The sequence below is a fragment of the Ylistrum balloti genome, unplaced genomic scaffold (genome assembly GCF_031769215.1).
Source record: "Ylistrum balloti isolate Yb309-2 unplaced genomic scaffold, AGI_CSIRO_Ybal_v1 Utg370056, whole genome shotgun sequence".
In the NCBI taxonomy this organism is placed as follows: Eukaryota; Metazoa; Mollusca; class Bivalvia; order Pectinida; family Pectinidae; genus Ylistrum; species Ylistrum balloti.
The window spans coordinates 1,337,701-1,359,493 of NW_026782106.1; the positions used below are offsets into that span (position 1 = coordinate 1,337,701).

The window sequence follows — 21,793 nt, forward strand, 5'->3', positions numbered from 1 at the left end:
CGCATATGGTAACACATAATTCCAATGGTACAATAACAAACAGTAAACAAAAAGTTTTGATGTACAACATGAATATATTAATTATCATAAATTGTATTAAAAATATAACAAAATCGTGTTTTGAAAACATAATAAGTTTAAGTGAGTGACGTCAAGACACTGAAATACGACGACATAAGTAAATAGAGATACTGTGTTTGCATAGTATATATCATTGAGGTAAAATATATGTCATAATTACTTGAAATATCTCTGGTTATCTGCGAGTTACCTGCCTTAATCTAAAATGTTAGAATGGTCGGAAGTCTACTTCCAATGAAACTATCGAATGGAATTAGAATACAAAGGAGATACCATGATTCTAGGTTCGGATTTAGTAGGTAAAGTGGCACGACTTTTTTCTCCAAAGGGACGTGATGGATTTCTTTCTGCATTCAAAGAGTTTATTGCAGTACAAAGTTAGATAAGTAATAAAACGCCAAAAATGCAGATACCTAGCACCACTTCAACTAGGCTGATTTCTGTTATGACTTTGATTATTGATGATGAAAAACGTCTCGTGAGACATAAATAATAGTTCTACATAATAAATAATTCGTATATAGTCGCGTTGCATCATGAGTGTCCGATTGCCAATTAACATTTCTTGGCTTTAACATTTGAAGAACGGTGCCTGATAACAACCATGGAATAACACTTTACAAAAGCCAATGTGTTTTACGTCGCATCGACAAGTGGATTCATTTAAAGCCAAATAGAACCAGAAAATGGCGTGAACAAAATGACAAAAACATTATCAGAATCAGTTTAAAATTGATTTAAACCTGAATTGAATCTTTCATCAATCTTTAATAATTCATTTTATTAATCCGATTTATTTTTTATCTCGACGTAATACGAATTTAAATGATATGCAGTTCACATCGAAAACAGATACGTTTTACTTCATAGATCTTTGGGAATTTTACATGCTGATCTTGGGAGATCTTTCAACCAAAAGTTGATGTTTGAATATATTCGTTTATAGTTTTCAGAATGGTGAATATGTTTGCATAAAGAACACCATTTTTGTTTTTGATAATGAATGATATAATTTTTAGTCCACGAAAAAAAATCAGTTGCATTATCGAAAGATCTCTTCATCGCTTCCCCTAACGCATGGCCGTTTACAAAGTCCTTGGCATCTAGATAAGAACCGGGTGGGAGGAACAGGGAGTAATTAGACCCACCTCTTACAACTGAGACCGTAGAGGAAGAGAATGTATAGGTTTTAAATGCTTTTTCTGTAATGTAGTCAACACACAGAGAGTTTTCAAAGGCCAAGTAATATCTGTAATGTTTTTGAAGAAGTTTCATACAATTGTTTTCGTTTGATCTGGTGCATCTGTGTTGACCACAGCCACCGTAAGCATGAATATCAGTGGAGTTTTTAAGACTCTTTATGTATTGCATTCGTTTGCTTGGAGTGTGACAGTTAGACACTAACCAGGCAGTATTTCTGTCTTTGGCTTTCCACTGTTTACGTATATTCATTGCAGTGTTATTTCGATGAAACTGAAATCCAGAATAAATCGACAGAACATCAGAATCCCTTCTATATGTGAACGTCCAATTGAATAAATTATTCCACTCTGACAAGTCATTATAATAGTGATGTGGGGATTCCATACCATGCATTATCCAAACTTGGCCACGTAACTTATTTGGTGGTTTGGTTTTCTTTCCAATTCTGGGTCCATGAAAAAGGACGAAATTTGCCGAGTCTAGCTTTGATCCTGATATCATTTTGCATGGGTATTCACAATTATTGAATAAAATTTCAGGTACCCATTCAGGTTTATTGTAGTAAAGAACATTAATCTCTTTAGGAGGTTCCTGAAAGGCAGGTTGTTCTGACTTGTCAAAGTAAGCAAGCACCATCTCGGATTTCAACACGATTGCATTAAAGAATAGCGTCCCGATGCCCATCGTCATTACAAGGATTCCCCCGCAGATATATCTGGGTGGTCCACTAAAAACAAGATTAAAGAACAAAAATGAGAATACATTTCAGTAAAAAAAGACGTTAATAGGATAAATTAATATCGATCGGAGACTAAGAATTAGTTTATTTTACAATAATTGCGAAACAAGTTGTATCAACTTACATTAATCGGTCTTGTATGCCCGAATGGAAGCACGCGAGGGGTCCTACTATTGGAATTTATTATATCCCTTCTTATTAAAGACACAGTTAAGGGCAATTGGCTTTCACACCTGGGAGGCAAACCTTCCATTTGTTATTTACCCGACGGGCCTGACCGGAGACAATTTACGTACTTAGTCTTAATTAGTCGTTACCGAACTCATGCCTTTAAGCCTCTATATTGCACTCCATATTCGAGGTGAGGTCTTACCAGCGCTTTATATAGCAAACAAAATGATCTGCTATTCAGGTATGTATACGTTCTTCTTATCCTTCCCACTATTCTGTTTGCTTTGTTTTGCATTCTGGATGTGTTGTCTAACACTAAGCTTGTTATCCACTATAATGCCTTACTATTTTTCCTCCTTCTGTACCTTCAGCTGACTTGGACTATTAGCCCTTTCGGACTCCTGATAGATATGAAGATTTGGAATATATGATCCCTTCCGATTCTCATATGGTGACATTTATCAGGGTAAAACTTTAACAGCCACTTGTCAGATCAACCTTGAAGATTATCTAATCTTTCTGCAGAATTATTTTTTTCCTGTTGTCACTGTACAGTTTCGTATCATCAGTAAATAACAAGGCTATTGGAAGTCATAATTTCTGGATTTCTAATATACAAGACAAATAATTTGTCGTACAGTGAAAAGGGAATCTCATTTTCGTAGCAAAAAATACAAAAAATTAAAATGACGAATCATATCAATTGAATTGATCAAACGGAATGTTATTGAGATTTTTAGTGCTACAGATTTACAAACTACTTTCTTCGATATCAGGTGATATTTCAGTTGTGAATTTCCCGAACACGCTTCTTGTTTTAAAAAATCTTAAGTAAACAGAAAATGTTCGTCATAAAAGAGATCAATTTGAAAATTGAGATTCCTACTATACTGTTTGTTTTGAAGAGATTAAATTGGAACTTTTGGAGAAAAATGGTATATACAGTACTTCAATTCAATATATTCCTTAATACAATCATCGTACAGAATCAATTTATATGTTATTGTACAAAATTACCTACTTACGTTATTATGGAAATCGTACACCTCAATTTATCAGTAAACACATATACGATTTAATTTGCGTAAATTTATTGAACTAGTTGGATTGGATTTCAAAACGATCGTGTGGCTTTAATGGCGTCATAACAGGTTTGCGTTGTTACTAGACGAACAGGGTGAAATTATTTAGTGAACATGACCATGGGATAGATATTTTGATGCTCACATGGTTTTAAAAGTCATTCGAATGAGTTCTGAAAAAATACAAAACAGCTAGAATCTTTGCAACTTGGACAGTGTTTCTTGGTGATGTATGAAGCTGCACGTGTTTTGTATCACCCTGTTTTGTGTTTATATGCACTTTGCTTGATGTCACAATACATGATGCAGCATCAACATCGAGTTTCGGAAAGTACAACCTCTAAAGGACATAGATGTAATACAAAAAATAAAATGCTTGATTGATTTCAAAAGAACGATTAAAAGCAAGTGATGAGGCGTGGATACAGCAATATTTACCTGATTAATAAGGTATTTTGTTAATTCTTCTTTGAAATAATTCAAACTATAGTGTGTTCTATATGTTACTGATATAATTGATTACATTAAAGTTCAAGGTGCAATGTGCGTTCAAAAATATGGTAAGTTACTTAAACGGTTTCATGATATTTTTATCTGGCATTGCTTTTTTGGTGCATCTATTCAAACCAATTTTTATCGTTACAGAAGGCATTAGTCTATATGCTACACGGAATCATCCAAATGTATGGCAATAACATGATCCATTCCCGAGTATGTGACAAGTGCGACGAGGCTTCAACGAGATATCTAAATATTTATATCATCACATCAACGATACAAATGTTAATATTAACGCTGTTGAGAAATTAGTAATGACGTTACATACCTATAATGAACTTACCTCATGTTGGTATAAAGAAATGGTAATTTGATTCCACACCTGGTATAGATCTGTGCATTTCAACCGAAATATAACTGTAAACAGGTAGACGAGCTTATTCATACCCCTATCATTCTCCCGTTATACGTACATGTAAACGTAGGTAAGTGAAGAATTTCCATCTAATGATCTTATGATGTGCGCTCACCCAAGTGACGCTTGACGGTATGGATATCTACTAACTGTGAATATAGACCGGACAGGTAAATTAAATGAACTGCAGACGACCTTGACCAATGAGTGTTTCATGTATAACGCGACTGCGATTTGCGCAGTTAATTCTAATCGTTAATGGACATGTGTTGACCGTATACGGTATATGACAATTTGTGTATCACTGACTTTCCACCCATTGTACTATACCTATCTTATACTTACTTCGCGAAATATGAACTGTTAATTGTGTGTTTGATATAACTTATTCATTTCTATTTCTCAGTTTATTATTTTTGTTTATAGTGCGTTCACTTCTAGTTTGTATTTTGTTTTCACTTTATGAGTTAGTGATAAAATTGATTTTTATTTTTTATCCTACACATTCATTACACATTTACTTTTTTGTTTAGTGTTTCTATTTGTTAAATTAAGTACTTATTTTTTCCCTGTCTTTAGATTAGTTTTTTACTTTGCTTTAGAGGTATCAATTGCACCTGTTTTTCGATATTTTTTGTTTTGTTTTAAATTGACTTCGCTGTTTCGGGGATTTTTTGTTTTAAAAATATCTGTTTTTTTTTTTTATTTGACTTAATCTGTTATAAAGTCTTTAACTTGGTTTCATCATACATTGAAAGATTTGCTTTGTTTTAATTTTTTTCATCTATTTCGAAAATTAACATGTAGGATTGCTTTAGTATTCTTTGATGTGGAATTCGTTATTTGTTGATAAACACTTCGTCGCTGTTGATATTTTCTTTGTTTCACATGTGGTGTGGACCATTCTGTATTTATGTAGAATGGATGATGTTGAATCAAATGCAATTTATCGCTAATCGAACTGACATTTTCGTTTGCTTATTCGTGTGTATGTTGACTGAACGCGACTGAATATCATTCTTCGTAGAATTTGTATAGTTCTATTTCACGTTAGTCGTTTAAATTATTGACTGTAGATGTGCCAGAGCTGGCTAATTCTATTTAATTTATAAGTGTGAATATATATAAGCACAAGAGTAAAAGACTTGTCCTGTGTTTGGTAAGAACAAATAGATGAACTTTGCGTTTGTTTGCTTGAATATTCAATTTTGATTTGTTGTATCACTGTGACACCGAATTAGCCTTGACTGATTCTAAAGGAAAACTTTCGGAGGCGGAAGAGGAAGGAGACTCTGTCGAGGACATATCTAAGTTGTTTTCACAAACTTTTGCTAGACAAAAAAGTGAAAGTTTAGTTAAGTTAAGGCGTCAGATGATGGGTTTCCTTAATTCAACAGGAGGATTTGACACTGCTGATCCTTCGATAGCTGGACAAGGGGTAATCGGAAACGTAGTAACCCGAGGTATTGGTACTACGACATGTACTAAGGGCACGGGATCCTACAAGTTAAAATTATTTTCTGGAGATCAAGGGAAGGGTGAAGCTACTTTCGATTTATGAAAACACGACATGCAATATCTGATTGATACTGGTAAGCCACAGGATGTCATAGGGCAGTCTATCCGAAGATCTTTAAAGGGAACTGCAGCCAGAGTAGTCATGCGGTTAGGAGCTAATGCGACGACGGCACAGTTAATCGTCAAACTTAGAAGTCTGTACGACATAGTAGATGACCAAGAAACCTTGCTGAAGAATTTTTATGTCGCACATGGGCAACCCAAGGAAAACGGTCTTGTAGACTGGAAGACTTGTTGCTAAGAGCTTATTCCTGTATAGGACCCAAGGAACCCAATAAGCGATTGTTCAAGTTTTGGTCTTGTCTGAGGCAAGACTTAAGAGATGTTACTGGCCACATGCATGATTCCATTCCCGACTTTGAAGAACTGTGCATAGCAATTAGATCTATAGAAAGGACCAGAGATAAGCCGAGATCACCGTAACAGGAATAGAGGGAACTCTAACAACTTCGGATGAGGGTCTGTCTACCACTCTAAGCCATTGCAAGAAAAGAAAAGACTGATCAAGATGATGGGTAAAAGGGAAAGAGTCAATAAAGACGGACCGCTCATAGATTTCCGAATTCAAGGACTCAACAAGACTGCTAAGGCTACTAGGACAGGAGAACAATTGATTGGGAACGTTAATGAAGTAGATGTCAACGTAGAAGGTAAGGAAACCAGGGCGTTACTGGATACAGGTGCGATCATGTCTACAGTGAGCCAACAGTTTTATGAATGTCATTTGGGTCATTTGGATCTACAGCCTATTGATGAAATTCTTGTTATAGAATGTGCTGATGGACAACAGTTACCTTACTCCGGATTTATTGAAGCAGATGTCAGTTTTGAAGGACTAATTGGAAGAGGTGAGCAATCTGACCAAAAATACGTTTATTATTCCTCCCAAGGCAATTTTATGTGAGATACAACCAGTGATTGCCAAGGAACTTCCTATTGTCGATGGAGAGGTAGGAATACCGTTTCAGAGGAGGAACTACAGCTACGACGAAACTCATTCAGGGGTACGAGGACATATTTTCACATGAAGATACTGACCTAGAATGTACGACTCTCATGAAACATTGAATCGATTTGACGGATCCAGTTGCTTTTAAACAACGTCATTGGAGGATACCACCTTCTATATATGGCGAGGTGAAGACTCACCTTCAGCAACTGTTGTCTGCGGGAATCACCAAACCATCCTACAGTCTATGGTCTTCGAACATTATCCTGGTAAGGGAGAAAAATGGATCACTGAGAATGTGTGTGGACTTCCGTCAGCTAAATCAACGAACCATTCGGGATTCATATACGTTACAACGAGTCGAGGACATTCTGGATTGTTTAGCTGGATCACACTACTTTACTGTGCTGGATTTAAAGTCGGTTTATCATCAGCTTGAGCTTGCGGAAGAACAAAAGGAGCGTACTGCATTTTTTGTCCACTGGGGTTTTGAGTTCACGACGATGCCCTTCGGACTTACGAATGCTCCTGCGACATTTCAGCGCTTAATGGAAAGATGTATAGGGGACCTACACTGAGCTATTTGCCTGATCTATCTTGATGACTTGATCATCTTTTCGCAGACTTACGAAGAGCACCTGGAACGACTACAATAGGTTTTTCATAGACTCAGGGACAACGGTTTGAAGCTTGCGAATACGATATGCTAGTTCTTCGTGAAGAGCTGCCTACGCTGGACAAATCGTTATACCAGAAAGCATTGAGACAGATCCGAAAAAAGACTGAGAAACTGCGATACTTGCCGACGCCGGCTAATCCTGAAGAACTATGCCAATTCTTAGGTTTTGTTGGTTACTATAGGGAGTTTGTAAAGGATTTTTCCAAGATTGCGAGACCTTTAACTGACCTGTTCCCACTGACCAAAGTCAAGAAGAACAAAGGAAAAACAAAGACGGAGATAGTGTTAAGTGGATTAGGACATCGGAGCATTCTACAGCATTCAACGACCTGAAGGAAGCATTGTGTAATCCACCTGTGCTTGGATATGCTAACTACAGCCAGAAGTTTGAGCTCCACACTGATGCAAGTACCCTAGGACTAGGGGTCGTTCTATATCAAGAGCAGAATAGACAGTTACCACCCATTTGCTACACCAATCGAGGATTGAGCAAGTCGGAGAGGAATTATCCGGCTCATAAACTGGAATTCCTGGCGTTAAAATTGGCTGTTACTGAAAAGTTCCATGATCATCTTTGTGGACAGACGTTCACCGTTTTAACAACCCGCTGACTTACGTTTTGTCGAAGGCTAAGCTTGACGCAAAGGGGCATAGATGGTTGTCCGCTCTAATGGCATACAACTTCGATATTAAGTATCGACCAGGACAGAACAGTGCTGACGAAGACGCTTTGTCACGACTTCCGGGATGCAACATATCATCAGAATCTGTACAAGCCATCTGTAAAGGAGAAACTTCGTAATGGATCATTGGTGGAATGTTTGAGCTTATCAACAGAGGTACTAGATACGCTTGACGTCGAAGACGAACATGGTTTCCAAACTATGACACCCCATCAGTGGCGAACTCTTTAGGTGGAGGACGATGTTATCGGGAAATGGTTACCCATTATCAGGAAAACTCTGAAGCCAACACGAAGGGACCTATCAGCTATACCAGAAAACACAACTCTAAAGAGATGTTGGGATAGCTGGAAACTGAAACATGGTGTGTTATATCTGATGGTGAAACTGATGTGGATCAACTCGTACTTCCGATTGCCATGCGAAATAAGGTTCTGACGTCATTACACAATGACATTGGTCGTTCTGGACGAGATTCGACGTTATCTCTGCTAGGAGATAGATGTTTTGGCCTGGTATGACCAAAGACGTGGAGACGAGGCTGAAGGAGTGCAAGAGATGTCTGATCAAGAAATCATCGACTGACATCAGGGTACCTTTAGTCAACAGTCAACATTGTTACCACCCAACCTATGGATCTGGTATGCATGGACTTCTTGAAACTGGAAGCGGCGAAAGGTGGATTTCAAGATGTATTGGTGATCACAGACCACTTTACCCAGTATGCCAATGCTACTCCAACTCGAAGTCAGTCGGCAAAAGCAACAGCAGAGGCGATGTAAGGGTTAGCTATGGAGTTTCTCGGAGATTACATTCCGACCAAGGAGATAACTTCGAGGGAAAAGTAATAAAGAATCACGAGGTTGAGAACGACATCGTGCCATCCTAGCGGAAATGGATTGTGCGATCGTTTTCAACAGAACCCATATTGACTTGTTAGGTACATTAGAGCCGCATGAAAAGAAGGATTAAAAGAGTTTCGTCTGTTCGCTGACATATGCGTACACCTGTACACGGCATAAGACGACGGGTTATTCGCCATTTCAACTAATGTTTAGACGACAGCCACGATTACCCGTTGATCTACTAGGTGGAGTGAACGAGGACGCTACCCCAACTAATATGCAAGATTTGTCACAAATATGAGGAACAGGATGTCCCATTTGTTCAGCTTAGCGAATAGAAAGGCACAGGAATCGCAGGGTCGTCAAAAGGCAGGCTATGATTTACTCAGTAGAGAAGTCGTTTTAGAACCGGAAGACCAGGTTCTTATTGAAGTACTTGCCTTTGAAGAAGGTCATAAGCTAGTGGGTCGCTGGGTGCCTGACATATATATATATCTTGCAAATCAACCCAATCGAGATATTCCTGTATACACCATACTTCGGGAGAGTGGTGAAGGAAAGAGTAGCACTCTTCACCGAAACCATCTACTTCCCATTGGAACTATAACGGTGGAAGCCGACACGGTACTTATTGCACATCCACCTCGACCGGTACCTCGTGTTAGGAAGTCGAGGATGGGTAGTAGTCCACATCAACAGAAGTATGTGCCTAAGCTTGTTGACTCACCGCCTGTAAGCGTCAGCAACGAAAACTCAGATGAGGAATTTGTGGGTATGAACGTTTCTACTAACGTGCAACGGCCATCCACACAGGACAAGGTGCAGCCGATCAAGGACACCTGTTCCTGGACCTCAGACCGAATACATAGATGTTGAGACATTGGAACCGGAACACGAACCTGCAACTGCAGTGCAGAGGGATATTACTTCGCCGGATTCGGGGATTTCATTACTCAGCAAATCGACTAGGAACAGACGACCGCCTAATTGGATGACATCAGGCGAGTTTGTGTGTTTACAGCAACCTGTTGGAGCGGAACCGGAATGGAAGGTGAAAGCTAATTTCCTGATAGACATAGCACCTCAGTATCCTTCGGGGATATGCCAGCATCAGCTCAACAGGCACTGTTGAATATTTTAACTATTTAGTTTGTATGTAATGTTATTTGATTAAGTTTTGTTTTAATTACAGTCTGTACACTTCGTATGTAATGGAAATCACCCTACCGTAAATATTGTACGCATTGCGGCTAAACTTTTAGTTTTAGCGGAACTAGCACGTGAGGATGAGTGAGATACTGAGCGGATGTGATGTAATGTGTAGTAAACCTGTTTGTCCACTAAGTATTGTCTATGTAAAGTAAGCGAGTGTTGAATATTGGAAATTTTTACCTGGCACGTTGGTCACTTTAGAACAGAGCGCCCAGAGCTACAACATCGAAGTATGCTAATAGGAAGCCTAGCGACCATAAGAGGTAGCAGCACTAGAGCCTAAAGAATTGTAAACGTAAGTACTATGTGTAAAATATTTTAGCGTAATTAAATATAGTGTCTATTTAATATTATATTTGATTTAAGGCATATTTTTGTTTAAATGTAAAGTTGATATTTAGGAAGTGTGTTCATAATATCGGGTGTGGTCGATTTAGTAGGCAGGTGAGTCCGAAGAAGCATAGTTTTTAATGTGTGTGTTGTTTTATTTATAGTGTGAACTGAACAAGTCAGTCTGAGGGCTCGGCGGATTTAGTGCCGAGAAAACCCTCTCCACACTGAAGGGGTGGGTATTTTAATATATGTCGTATAATTGGATACAAACTGTTATTTCTATATAGTTTATACATTGAATTTACAGTTGCAATGTATATATATATATATATATATTCAGTATTGTAAAATAATGTTACCAACTACGGTCAAAGTGATGTTTTATCATATCGTATGAGTGTGTATATGTATTGTAGTAATAGGATGTATTTCATGTTACAGGTTTTTTATTGTTTTAATTATAAATCTATGAAGCAAAAAGGACTCAGGAGTTGTGGAGTTGTTTTGATGAGGTCAAATTGTGTTCTTCAAAAATTGTGTTCTTCAAAATTGTGTTCTTTAGCAGGTCCTGGTCCATTGTGTTCATAATACCTTGAATGACCATGGATGACCATTCGTATTCTTCGGTAATTAAAAAAAATACCTCACAAACGTGTTATATTACGGTTACAAGTGAGCTGGTTGGTACCATCCGCATGGCTAAATTGATTAGAAATTCTATATGGATAGCCTGAATGGATGTATTTTAAGTTTCTGTGTCATATATATGGTAATATCGAGGAAACTCTATCTCAATGCAATAGTGTGTTTATTATATTCCAATTGCTTTATACACTTTATGATGTGTACATTCTATGTTATATGGAAAGGGCGTTAATAATACTCACATTACTTGTGTCCAACTCTTTCGTCTTTTGGTACTGAACTATTTGAACTTAAAAAAGGAAATGTGCACTGGGAAAAACTGAGATATCAGACAATTTCTTAACTGCATTTTTAGAATGCATAGCAATCTTATTCAATCCATGTATTGAATTAATAATAACCCATAAACATCCTTATTAGTTCCATATTACTGACCAGAAGTGTTGACATTGTGGGGTTATACAGAGAGCCTATAGTCAGTAGTTCAGTTAATATCTTGAAGTTTATACTTTAATGTACAGTCTCATAGAATTCGCCTACAGACATCTGACTTTCAACACTTGGAGACAAATGATGATTCTGTTACTGCACTTTATGTTAAAACAACATGGTGTACATGCATGAAATGTTTCACTGATTGGACACCATAAAAACCCAACGCATTAAGTTTTGAAACAGAGTTTCCTTTCGATTTTAAAACTTGCTAAAAAGAAAGCCAGAGGGCCATGGCCCTTAATGGTTATCTGACAATCTATGAATGGACGGACAAACCACTTAATCACTGATCTGCCAAATCTGGTGAATTCAAATTTTGAACATTCCTTGAAAATATCAGAAACTCATAAATTTTAGGTTCTGTGCATCAAAAACAGTTGCACAATCATGTTACAAAATAACTACTTTGGTCAACATGTTGAACTTTTGATCAGAATGAATAGAAACAATAAACCATATCTTTTTTTTTTTTTTAGAAAATATCAAACTCCAATTATTTTTCTAATTGGTTTAATTGAAACATAAGATGAAGTTCAGACTATATTTTCTAGATGAGTTATGTTTGATTTTGCGTAAAAATAAGATTTGGTTAGGACAATCTCGGGATCACTCACACGTTTGATGTCATTGACACTCCCCGATGTTTGAGGCAAAATCTACCTATTTTGGAGTCCCTCCCCATGCGCCCCAAGGGTTGAATCAACTTTCTAAATTTAAGAATTATTTGCTAACCCCTACTAATGTTACAGACAAAATTTGAATGGAATCCACTCATGTATTAAGGAAGAGTAGCGTTTTTAAGTGAAGCATTGTCTAACTACACTTTTGGGGCAAAAACCCTAGTGTCAAATCAAATTTCAGAATTAAAAAAAAAAAAAAAAAAATAGCCCCACCCCAAATAAAGTTTCAGACCTAATTTGGTTGAAATCTGCCTAGGTATTAAGCAGGGTTCGTGTTTTAAAGGAAAAGTTTACACATGGCAATGTACGATAGCAATAGGTCATCTGTACCCTTTGAGTAAATATAAATGATTAAGTATTGTCTGAATATAATTGTAGTCACTATAATAGTAAGATGCCCTTCCTATTAATTTTCCATGAAACCTAAGTAACAAGAGGCCCCTAGGGCCTGTATCACTCACTATGATCTTAAAGCCCCGTAATGGTACACATGCCTATAGGTTGGGATTTCCAAATATTTCCAAATTAAAACTCAGACACTTAAGCCCTTTCATGGTGAAAAACCGATGAGTAAATACTTACTATCTTTCTCTTTTGATGCCAAGTAAGAGTTTATATGGTTAATGGGTTGGTATTTCAGCTATGTCAAACATATGACCCAGAAATAATGTACCTAAAAGTGTTGATCTCGTGATATAAATAAATTATATATATATATATATATATATATGTAATGTGATGAGGGATATTTCCACCATTTTAAAGGTAGAACCTGAAAATTAAGTTCAGAGGGGCCAGTTCTTCATCATAAATGTATTTATCTCTTAATGCCCAGGATATGGTTAAGGAGTAGATATCTCAATTGTTTCAAAGATATTACCAAGAAAGTGAGCTACTAGGAGTGAGGCCAGACAGGCCAGATCCCAGGGTCTGTTCACACATCATGATTGTTTTTATCTCTTCATGCGCAGCATGTTATCTATAGTTATGGGATGAGGATATCAAAGATATAACCCAAAAACTGGCTCGAGTTTTTGTTTATCATATCATTAACTTGCTTATTTTGCAAGTATTAGTGAAAATATCACAGTAAAATTATATTTTTGCTCTTTTGCCAATATTCTGTTTTAACTGACAGAAAAAACATACCGGTATATAGAGAGACTTCAAGCTCCGTGTAGATCTGAATTATTGAAAAAAAAAACTTTAAAATGGCACTATTAATGACATTATCATTAAAGTCTAAATAATAAAAAATTGAAAATAATAATCTGAAATGTGTATTTAGATGGTTAAGTAGATTCTATGTTTCCTTATGATAGTTATTAATTAATGTCCAGTTAGCATTACTAAACTGCAGGTGAAAATAAGAATTGAAAATGTGTATTGGAATGGCTATACAGAGATATGAAAACATTCTAAATTTGGTTTATGATGACAACTTATAAAGTTCCAAGATAACCAGAAATTTAACATGCTGCAATTAATCAATATATTCAAGTTAACTATTTAAACTGTATGTGAAAATCTGTTTACATGGTTATATATAAATATTCTATGTTTTTATGATTGCGTTTTATATTTGATGAGAAATTAAACTCGATGTGGAGCTAAAGACAAAACTGAAGATTTTTCGAATTTTATTGACATTTCATTTAAATTACCTTAACCTAATTTAGATGTGTGAAAACTGCGTTTGGCTTTTAACTAAAAGGTGTAGAATAATTTTATTGATCCAAATATGCACTAAAATATATTTTATTTAAACTAAATTTAGAAACATATTGGTCATGTCAACAATAATTCAATAGTTGTTTTCCTATCTCTCCAACTTGAGAAACATGACTATTTGTTCAATTTACTTACAGACACTATAACACAAGCACATACATAAAATAGCAGCAGAGATAAGTAACTTTCATTATGCCGTTACATTAAAACGCTTTAATACCTAATGAGGCTAATTAAACTATACGGGTTTCTGGAATAAGACTTACATTTGAATATGACAGTCTTCAAGAACTTTAATCAACGACTAGTTCAAAGTGTCTTGTGAGAATGGTTATATCATCTACGAGGATTCATTTTTAAATGCGCGCAGTCATGAACTCTTATACGCAGTCAACTACACAACCATTTCTCCAAAGGAATTTCGATACTTTGGCGCCACAGATCAACTCATCATCATGGAAATTTCAAGACTTTCGGAATACTTTAATTTCGCTCGAGGAGAAGGATGTCCCGAATTTATACCAGTTCTTTTCAAGGTATGTTTATATCAGCTTTCTGTAGTGTACTGATTGATATACTTGAAATTTAAGATATTTATATAATTCACATTAAGAAACATTTGTTGCTTAAAAGTTTTAAATATGCGTCTGTTTCTATTTCACAGTGATGATGTTGTATTGATGCCTTGTTAATGCTGTTGATAATGAAAATGAATCTAAGTGTTTGGTTGTGCAAGCATAAGTTGTGCAAGTCATGTTTACTATATATATTTTTTATTATTTTGTTTGTGTAAACAAATATTGCCAAAAATAAGATAGGGAAAAAGATGATTTGGGTAATTATATTATGCAAGCATAATAAAAGAAACCTTTGATTGTACGTTATTGTTCTGAGTTTTGATTGTGTCACACAAAGTAGAATTAATACATGTATTTTTTAAAATCAAATTTCACTTAAAAGCTTGTGCTCTCCAAAAAGTAAAACCTGCTAGTAAGCTAGTTCATCAGACAAATCTGTGTTTGCCTGAAGCACAGTGTAATGATGACATCAAGTTTCATGGTGTGACGTCAATTTCTTTTGTGAATGCAAAGTCATTAAATGTAGATGTCTTGACATAACCTATTTTCAAACAGCTGTCAATTCACTGACAATAAAGATATTTCAAAAATCTCTTCTGTTTTTTTTAATCAATACTGATTTGTCTTTCAGAATCATTAAAACATTTTCATTTTAGTATGTCCTAAGGGTCATTTTCTCAGCTGCAGGCCCATTTATGATAGCCATCAAAATAGTATTTTGGGGACAATTATCTGAAATATCAGGGAAGGGGGTATATTTATGATGGCTATCAGAATATGTATATAGGGGACACAATTATCTGAAATATTGGGGGGGGGACATTTATGATAGCCATCAAAATAGTATTTTGGGGACAATTATCTGAAATATCAGGGAAGGGGCTATACATTTATGATAGCCAGCAGAACAGTATCTTGGGGACAATTATCTAAAATAATAGGCGGGTACATTGATGATCAGATCATCTAGGGGACAATTATCTTATACAGTAAGGGAAATATTCATGATGGACATCAGAATAGTATAAAGGGGGCAATTTTTCTGAAATAGTAGAACATGGAGGCAGAATAATCCTGTGTAATAATAATGTGTGTTCTTTTACTTTTAAAATGCTCTTGGAAGTCAAACTCAGTAATACCTATACTTAGTGCCACACATTTACCTCCCTTTACACTTAATGTATAAGGCCAAAGACCAGATAGTTCCCCTCTGATAGACAACTACTCAGAAATGAAACTGGTCAGGATCCATCATCCTTATGGAAGCCTTGAATCCTTTCACTCTTATAAAGTGTAACTACAGACAGTTTAATGATAATAATTATAAAAGTCTTGGCTCAGCATTAATTCATAGGGATCGGTATTGGGCTCATTATAAAACAACACAGGAAGAAAAAAATCAGGCTCTATCATAATTGTTTCAAATGTAGCAGAAAACATCAGGTTTTATAGAATGTGTACAAAAACAAGAGGCCCATAGGACCTGTATTGCTCACCTGGATCTTAAAGCCCAGCAATGTTATACATGCCTATGGGTTGGGTATTGCAAATATTACCAAATTAAAGCTCAGTCACTTAACCTCTTTGATGGGAAAAGAACAAGTAGTACATTCTTATATCATTACTGTCTTTGCCTTTTTATTCCCAGTAAGAGCTCATATGGTAATCAAGTTGGTATCTCAACTATATCAAAAAATATGACCCAGAAATAATGTCCCTTGAGGTGTGCCACACCCAAGGGTCAATTCTAACATAGCAAATGTGTTTATCTCATGATGCCAAGCAATTATATATATAGATGGTTTATGGGGTGGAGATTTCAACTGTTTCAAAGATATCATCCAGAAATTAAGTCCAGAGGGGTGGGGCTACACCCAAGGGTCAATTCTAACATAACAAATGTGTTTATCTCATGATGCCAAGCAATTCAATATATAGATGGTTTAGGGGTGGGGATTTCAACTGTTTCAAAGATATCATCCAGAAATTAAGTCTAGAGAGGTGGGGCTACACCCAAGGGCCATTGCTTACATTGTGAATGTGTTTATCTCTTGGTCCCCAACGTTGCTATGTATGGCTATAGGGTGGGGATCTCAACAGCTTCAAAGATACAACAAGGAAACTAAGTCCCTGGGGATGGTGCCAGACCCAAGTGTCATTCTAACATTATGATTGTGATTATCTCTTGATGCCCGTCATTGGTATATATCGTTAAATATAAACCTCCCCCTAGATATTTTTCTGATGGCCATCCTATATGTATCCCCCTATATATATGATAAATATCTCTCGGACACTTTTCTGATGACCATCATGTATGTATCCCAATATATATATGATAAATCTCCCCCTAGATACTTTTCTGATGGTCATCATATATGTATCCCCCAATATTATTCATGTTATTCCATGGGCATACGATATGTTTACAGTATTTGTAAATATATATATCCTTTATTAATTTGTATATGGATCCAACTTGAACAGATACATATACAGTAATGTATGAAATGACGGATTACTATAAGTATAGTTGTATCATGATTATATAAGGCAAATACCATACAGTTTGAAAGACTGAAACACAGGTAAATTTACCGGTACCCAGCAGGTCTCCTCATTGGCAGGTGTGATTCCTGTTCTCCTGTAATGGAATACCTGTATTGCTTGACCATGACCAGGTGTCATTAATTAATTACCTACTTAAGTCACCATGACACCTGTACAGGTGACTGGCAGAGTCAAGGAGACGAGAAACCATCATCATCAGCATCTGTACAGTTACCTAAGTTTGTTATTGTCTTCCTCAGACTAACCTTGTACCAGGTGAATGAAAAAAGATGTTGAGAGGGGATACAAATACTATAGGGGGATACTTTTATGAACACCAGAAAAGTATCCGGATACTTTAGTGATGGGGGTTACAAATATGATATGACACCGGCTAAAATACACGAATAAAAAGCCCGACTGGAATAGCCGATGGAAAAAGCCGGACGGAGAGGATGGCCGAATGCTATATTAAGCAAAATGGCCGATCGTATATCTAACCGGCCTAAGTCGGATGCGAACCGATTGAACGTTGGAAAATGGATACTTCACAGTAATTCAAACTGTAATAAAATACCTTATATATATATGTGTGTGTAAATCCACATCATATATGTAACCAGGTACATGTGATTGTTAAACTATGCCGCCAGCGCGCGCGAAATAAGCTCGTCGTGTGAGAGTTTGGAATGAAAGTGAGTGAGCTGCGCATGCATGGTTATTCCCTTTCACCTGTTCCCGACCTGTCATTCAGCACCTGGTCGGCATAGCGTCCACTACATTTCTTCCTCTGGTAAGTACCATATTATGATAAAATCTTATTTTGTCTCTCTTTTATCTTAAGTGCCTTATAATTGTAATACGATATTCTGTCTGCTACATCGCAGGCCACGATTTACTGTACTCATCCCTGAATGAAAGTGCGGAGAATGGACCGGAATTTTCTGGTTTCCTTTCTGACTACAAAGGTTACATATACATCGGTCTATTGCATGCATAATAGTTATATTAACACGTGTTGTTTCCTTATTTGGAGACAATTATCTGTTTCATGCTAACTGGCTGTCCATACATGTATATGGGAGACTGGTCTCCGCATCTACCACTAGATGCCGTTCGTACGTTAACAGTACTACTCAAGGTTTTATACGAGTTGCTTCCGTTGGGCGACAAGAGATATTGGGAACAACGAGTCACAAAACTGGTCAGCGTTCAATTCATCTCATTTCATCAAATTTTATTGACATGTATAATGGAATGAATAACAGGCAATGCCTATATAAATTCTCTCCATACATGGCCGGACAATATATTAAATAATGAATCATAGATTGACAAGAAATGGAAAATAAACACAAAAAAGAAAAAAAATTAATATAATTAAAGGGGGACAACTCTTACAAAATATCTTGCACACGCCATACACACCTACACACAGATAAACAAGTACATGTACAAATTAGAAATATATTAATGTGGCAAATAAATACAGTTTCTATAATCAGAAATTGGCAGACTCAGACCAAAAGTCCATGTGCAGTTTATTGCACAGGTCCCTGCTGACGACAACTGGTAAAAAATGAATAATTACAAATTCTTTATCAAGTATTTAAAGAGTACAATTTAATGATACATGCAATAGTTGGACTTGCTTAACTGGAATCCACAAAGAGTGATATCAATTCATTAATTTAATTGAACATCTTGGTTTTTTAAGTCATTTAAAGAGTAAAACGATGGGTTTTCCAATAGAAATATGTACATTATTAAGTATTTGTCTATTTGTAGGCTCATCACAATCAGGACAACCACAGAGAAGAATGTTTACATCAGTATGGTTATGGTTGCTATATCTGTTAAGTGAAGTAAAAATAATATTTCTTTGGTAGTTAAAATAGGGACAGAAAGTAATGAAATACTGTTTCATGTTCAGCAGAACAGTTACAAGCTGGACTATTGATAAGATGGTCATGGTGTAAATCAAAATTTAAATTACTACACGAGTTTCTAAGTTGACAAAAAATGATGTTTGCTCTTCTGTAACCTTCTGTTTTAAAAAATGATAATGACTCGTTATCAGTAACAATATCTTTATTAAGGGATTTTTAATGCTGCTGGTGAGGGAGAATTAATAAGATCAGAGTTAGTGGTGTTAATTGTGCGACACATGTGTGGAAAGAAGCTGTTAAAATAATTATTGGTTCTACACAATGGGTTAAAGAGCCTACTTTGTCTGAGAGGGTAGGGGTTATCATTTTGATTGTTAATAACGGGGATTAAAACATCTTGTATGTATTGGGGAGTCCGTCCATGCATAATTTTGTACATCATTATATGTTTGTGTTTATTTCGCCTTTTAGATAATGTTTCCCAACCTAGTTCATTATAAAGTTCGTCATGTGATACCCCAGACCGAAGACCTGTTATTATCCGAGCTGCTTCTGTTTGTACTGATTCGAGAGGATCTTTTTCATGTTGTATGCAAGCATCCCAAATTTTATCTGCATATTCCAAAATTGGCCGTATAAATCCCACGTATACTTTATTGAGTGATTTTCTGTTAATTCTGTTTTCACATGACGAAGAATATTCAATCTACTATAGACTTTTTTGTATATATTATTTATGTGAAGTGTAAGTCCTAAGTGCTGATGTGATGCTGTGTCTATAAATTGGCTATTTTGCAATGATATTGGAGGGTGATGTGTGTTTTGTTTTCTGAAAAATATTAGTGATTTAGTTTTGTTTGGGTTGAATTTTATATCCCAGTTAGTTGCCGATTCATCAATATTAGTAAGATCAATGTTGAGAGTTTGTGCAGCCAGTGCAGGATTATTATCTATGATAACATACAAGGAAGTGTCGTCAGCAAATAATTTAATATTAGTGGAAATATTAGTTGTGGTATCATTGATATGAAGAAGTAATAACAGTGGTCCAACTACAGATCCTTGAGGTACCCCTGCATTTACATTTCTGAATTTATTTTGAGAAGTAACCTTCAGTATTTAACCTTTGCATTCTATAATAATTTTCAAACCAAGAGAGTAAATTACCTTTAATACCATATAATTTCATTTTAAATAAAAGTCCTTCCTGCCATACTCTGTCAAAGGCTTTACTGATATCACAAAAACAAATCTAAGCTCTTTTCCTTTATCCATGTTACTTACAATTTCATTACAAATAAACAAAAGCTGGTTGACAGTAGAATCAACTGGTATAAAGCCAGATTGGTGCTTAGTAATAATATCATTTCCAATCAAAAATCTGTACAAATATTTAAAGATAATTTTTCCATTATTTTACTAAAACATGTTGTGATAGAGATTGGTCTGTAATTTAACACACCATTAGATGAACCATATCCTTTATAAATAGCATTGGCATTTGTTTTTTTTTCAGCTTATTGGTATTCTACCAGTTTCTAGTGTCTCATTGAATAATAACACAAGGGGTAATTTAATAGAAGCATGTAATTTTTTCACGATTTTAGGTATAACACCGTCAGGGCCTGGACGTTTATTAGCGTTAAGAATATTAATTTGATCAGAAACATCTTGTTCAGTAATATTAATGTTTTTTAATGAGTACGGGGGATTAGGTAGTGCTATCTGGGATAGTTCGAGGTTTGGTGTTGATGTAGAGATATTGGTGAAGTGTTTATTAAGTAGTCCTGCTTTGTCAATTGGGTGATGGATTGTTTGGCCTGCAGATTCAAGTGGTGGAATAGAAGATGTCTTATTAGTAAAGTTTGTAATAGATTTAGCAATCTTCCACCATTGGTCAGGAGTGATCACATTATCATTTAATGACTTTTCAAGTCTATGTACATATTTTGCTTTTGCTTCATGGATAAGGTCAATAGCTTCATTCCGTAAAGTTCGAAAATGTTACCAATAATGGGGGTTATTACTTGATTTAGCTCTTCTATAAATTCTATATCGTTGCCTCATTTTCGGTCTAATTGTATTATTCATCCAGGGTTTATCATTTGGGCGCACAGTTATCATTTTTGTAGGAATGAATCTATTGACCTGCTCCGTGATTGCATTAACTATAGTGCTATTAAAACTATCTGAATCTTGATTTAGCGTTAAATTCAACCAATCAATATTAGTTAAGGCATTGTTAATTCCATCAAACTCTGCTTCTTCATAATCCAAAAGAGTTTTTTCTATAGCTTACATTTTTTAAAACCAAATATGAAATTGAAAAATGTACTGGGGAGTGATCACTGCAAAATGGTGGAGATACACAGGTATTTTAACTATATTTTGGTTGTCGGTAAATATAATATCAATAGATGTGGCACTGTCAGGTGTTATTCTTGTTGGTTCGTTTATAAGACTTAGTAAATTATGTTTAATAAGGAGTCTTGATAAATGAGCATTTATTGGAAGATTAAGCATATCGATATTAATATCACCTGTCAGTACCACATCCAGGGAGGTATCTGTAGCTAATGTTAATATCACCTGACAGTACCACATCCAGGGAGGTATCTGTAGCTAATGTTAATATCACCTGTCAGTACCACATCCAGGGAGGTATCTGTAGCTAATGTTAATATCACCTGACAGTACCACATCCAGGGAGGTATCTGTAGCTAATGTTAATATCACCTGTCAGTACCACATCCAGGG

At 35.9% G+C, this 21,793-nt stretch overlaps 2 protein-coding genes and 1 pseudogene across 2 annotated transcripts; 2 read left to right on the plus strand and 1 right to left on the minus strand.

Moving 5' to 3' along the window:
- Positions 1-945: 945 nt before the first annotated feature.
- On the minus strand, positions 946-4,122 carry LOC132549365 (alpha-(1,3)-fucosyltransferase C-like). Its single transcript, XM_060213295.1, has 2 exons — positions 4,118-4,122; positions 946-2,011 (listed from the first exon to the last, which is right to left on the minus strand). Exons 1-2 carry the CDS (start codon positions 4,120-4,122, stop codon positions 946-948), a joined length of 1,071 nt encoding a protein of 356 aa, XP_060069278.1.
- Positions 4,123-7,419: 3,297 nt separating this feature from the next.
- Positions 7,420-7,728, plus strand: LOC132549366 (uncharacterized). Its single transcript, XM_060213296.1, has one exon. The coding sequence runs from the start codon at positions 7,420-7,422 to the stop codon at positions 7,726-7,728; it is 309 nt and encodes a 102-aa protein (XP_060069279.1).
- A 1,400-nt stretch (positions 7,729-9,128) lies between these two features.
- LOC132549367 (uncharacterized) lies at positions 9,129-10,072 on the plus strand (annotated as a pseudogene).
- Positions 10,073-21,793: the final 11,721 nt, after the last annotated feature.

Excerpts from the sequence above, each read along its gene's own strand:
- LOC132549366 (XM_060213296.1), top strand. The coding sequence starts at position 7,420 with ATGCTAGTTCTTCGTGAAGAGCTGCCTACGCTGGACAAATCGTTATAC.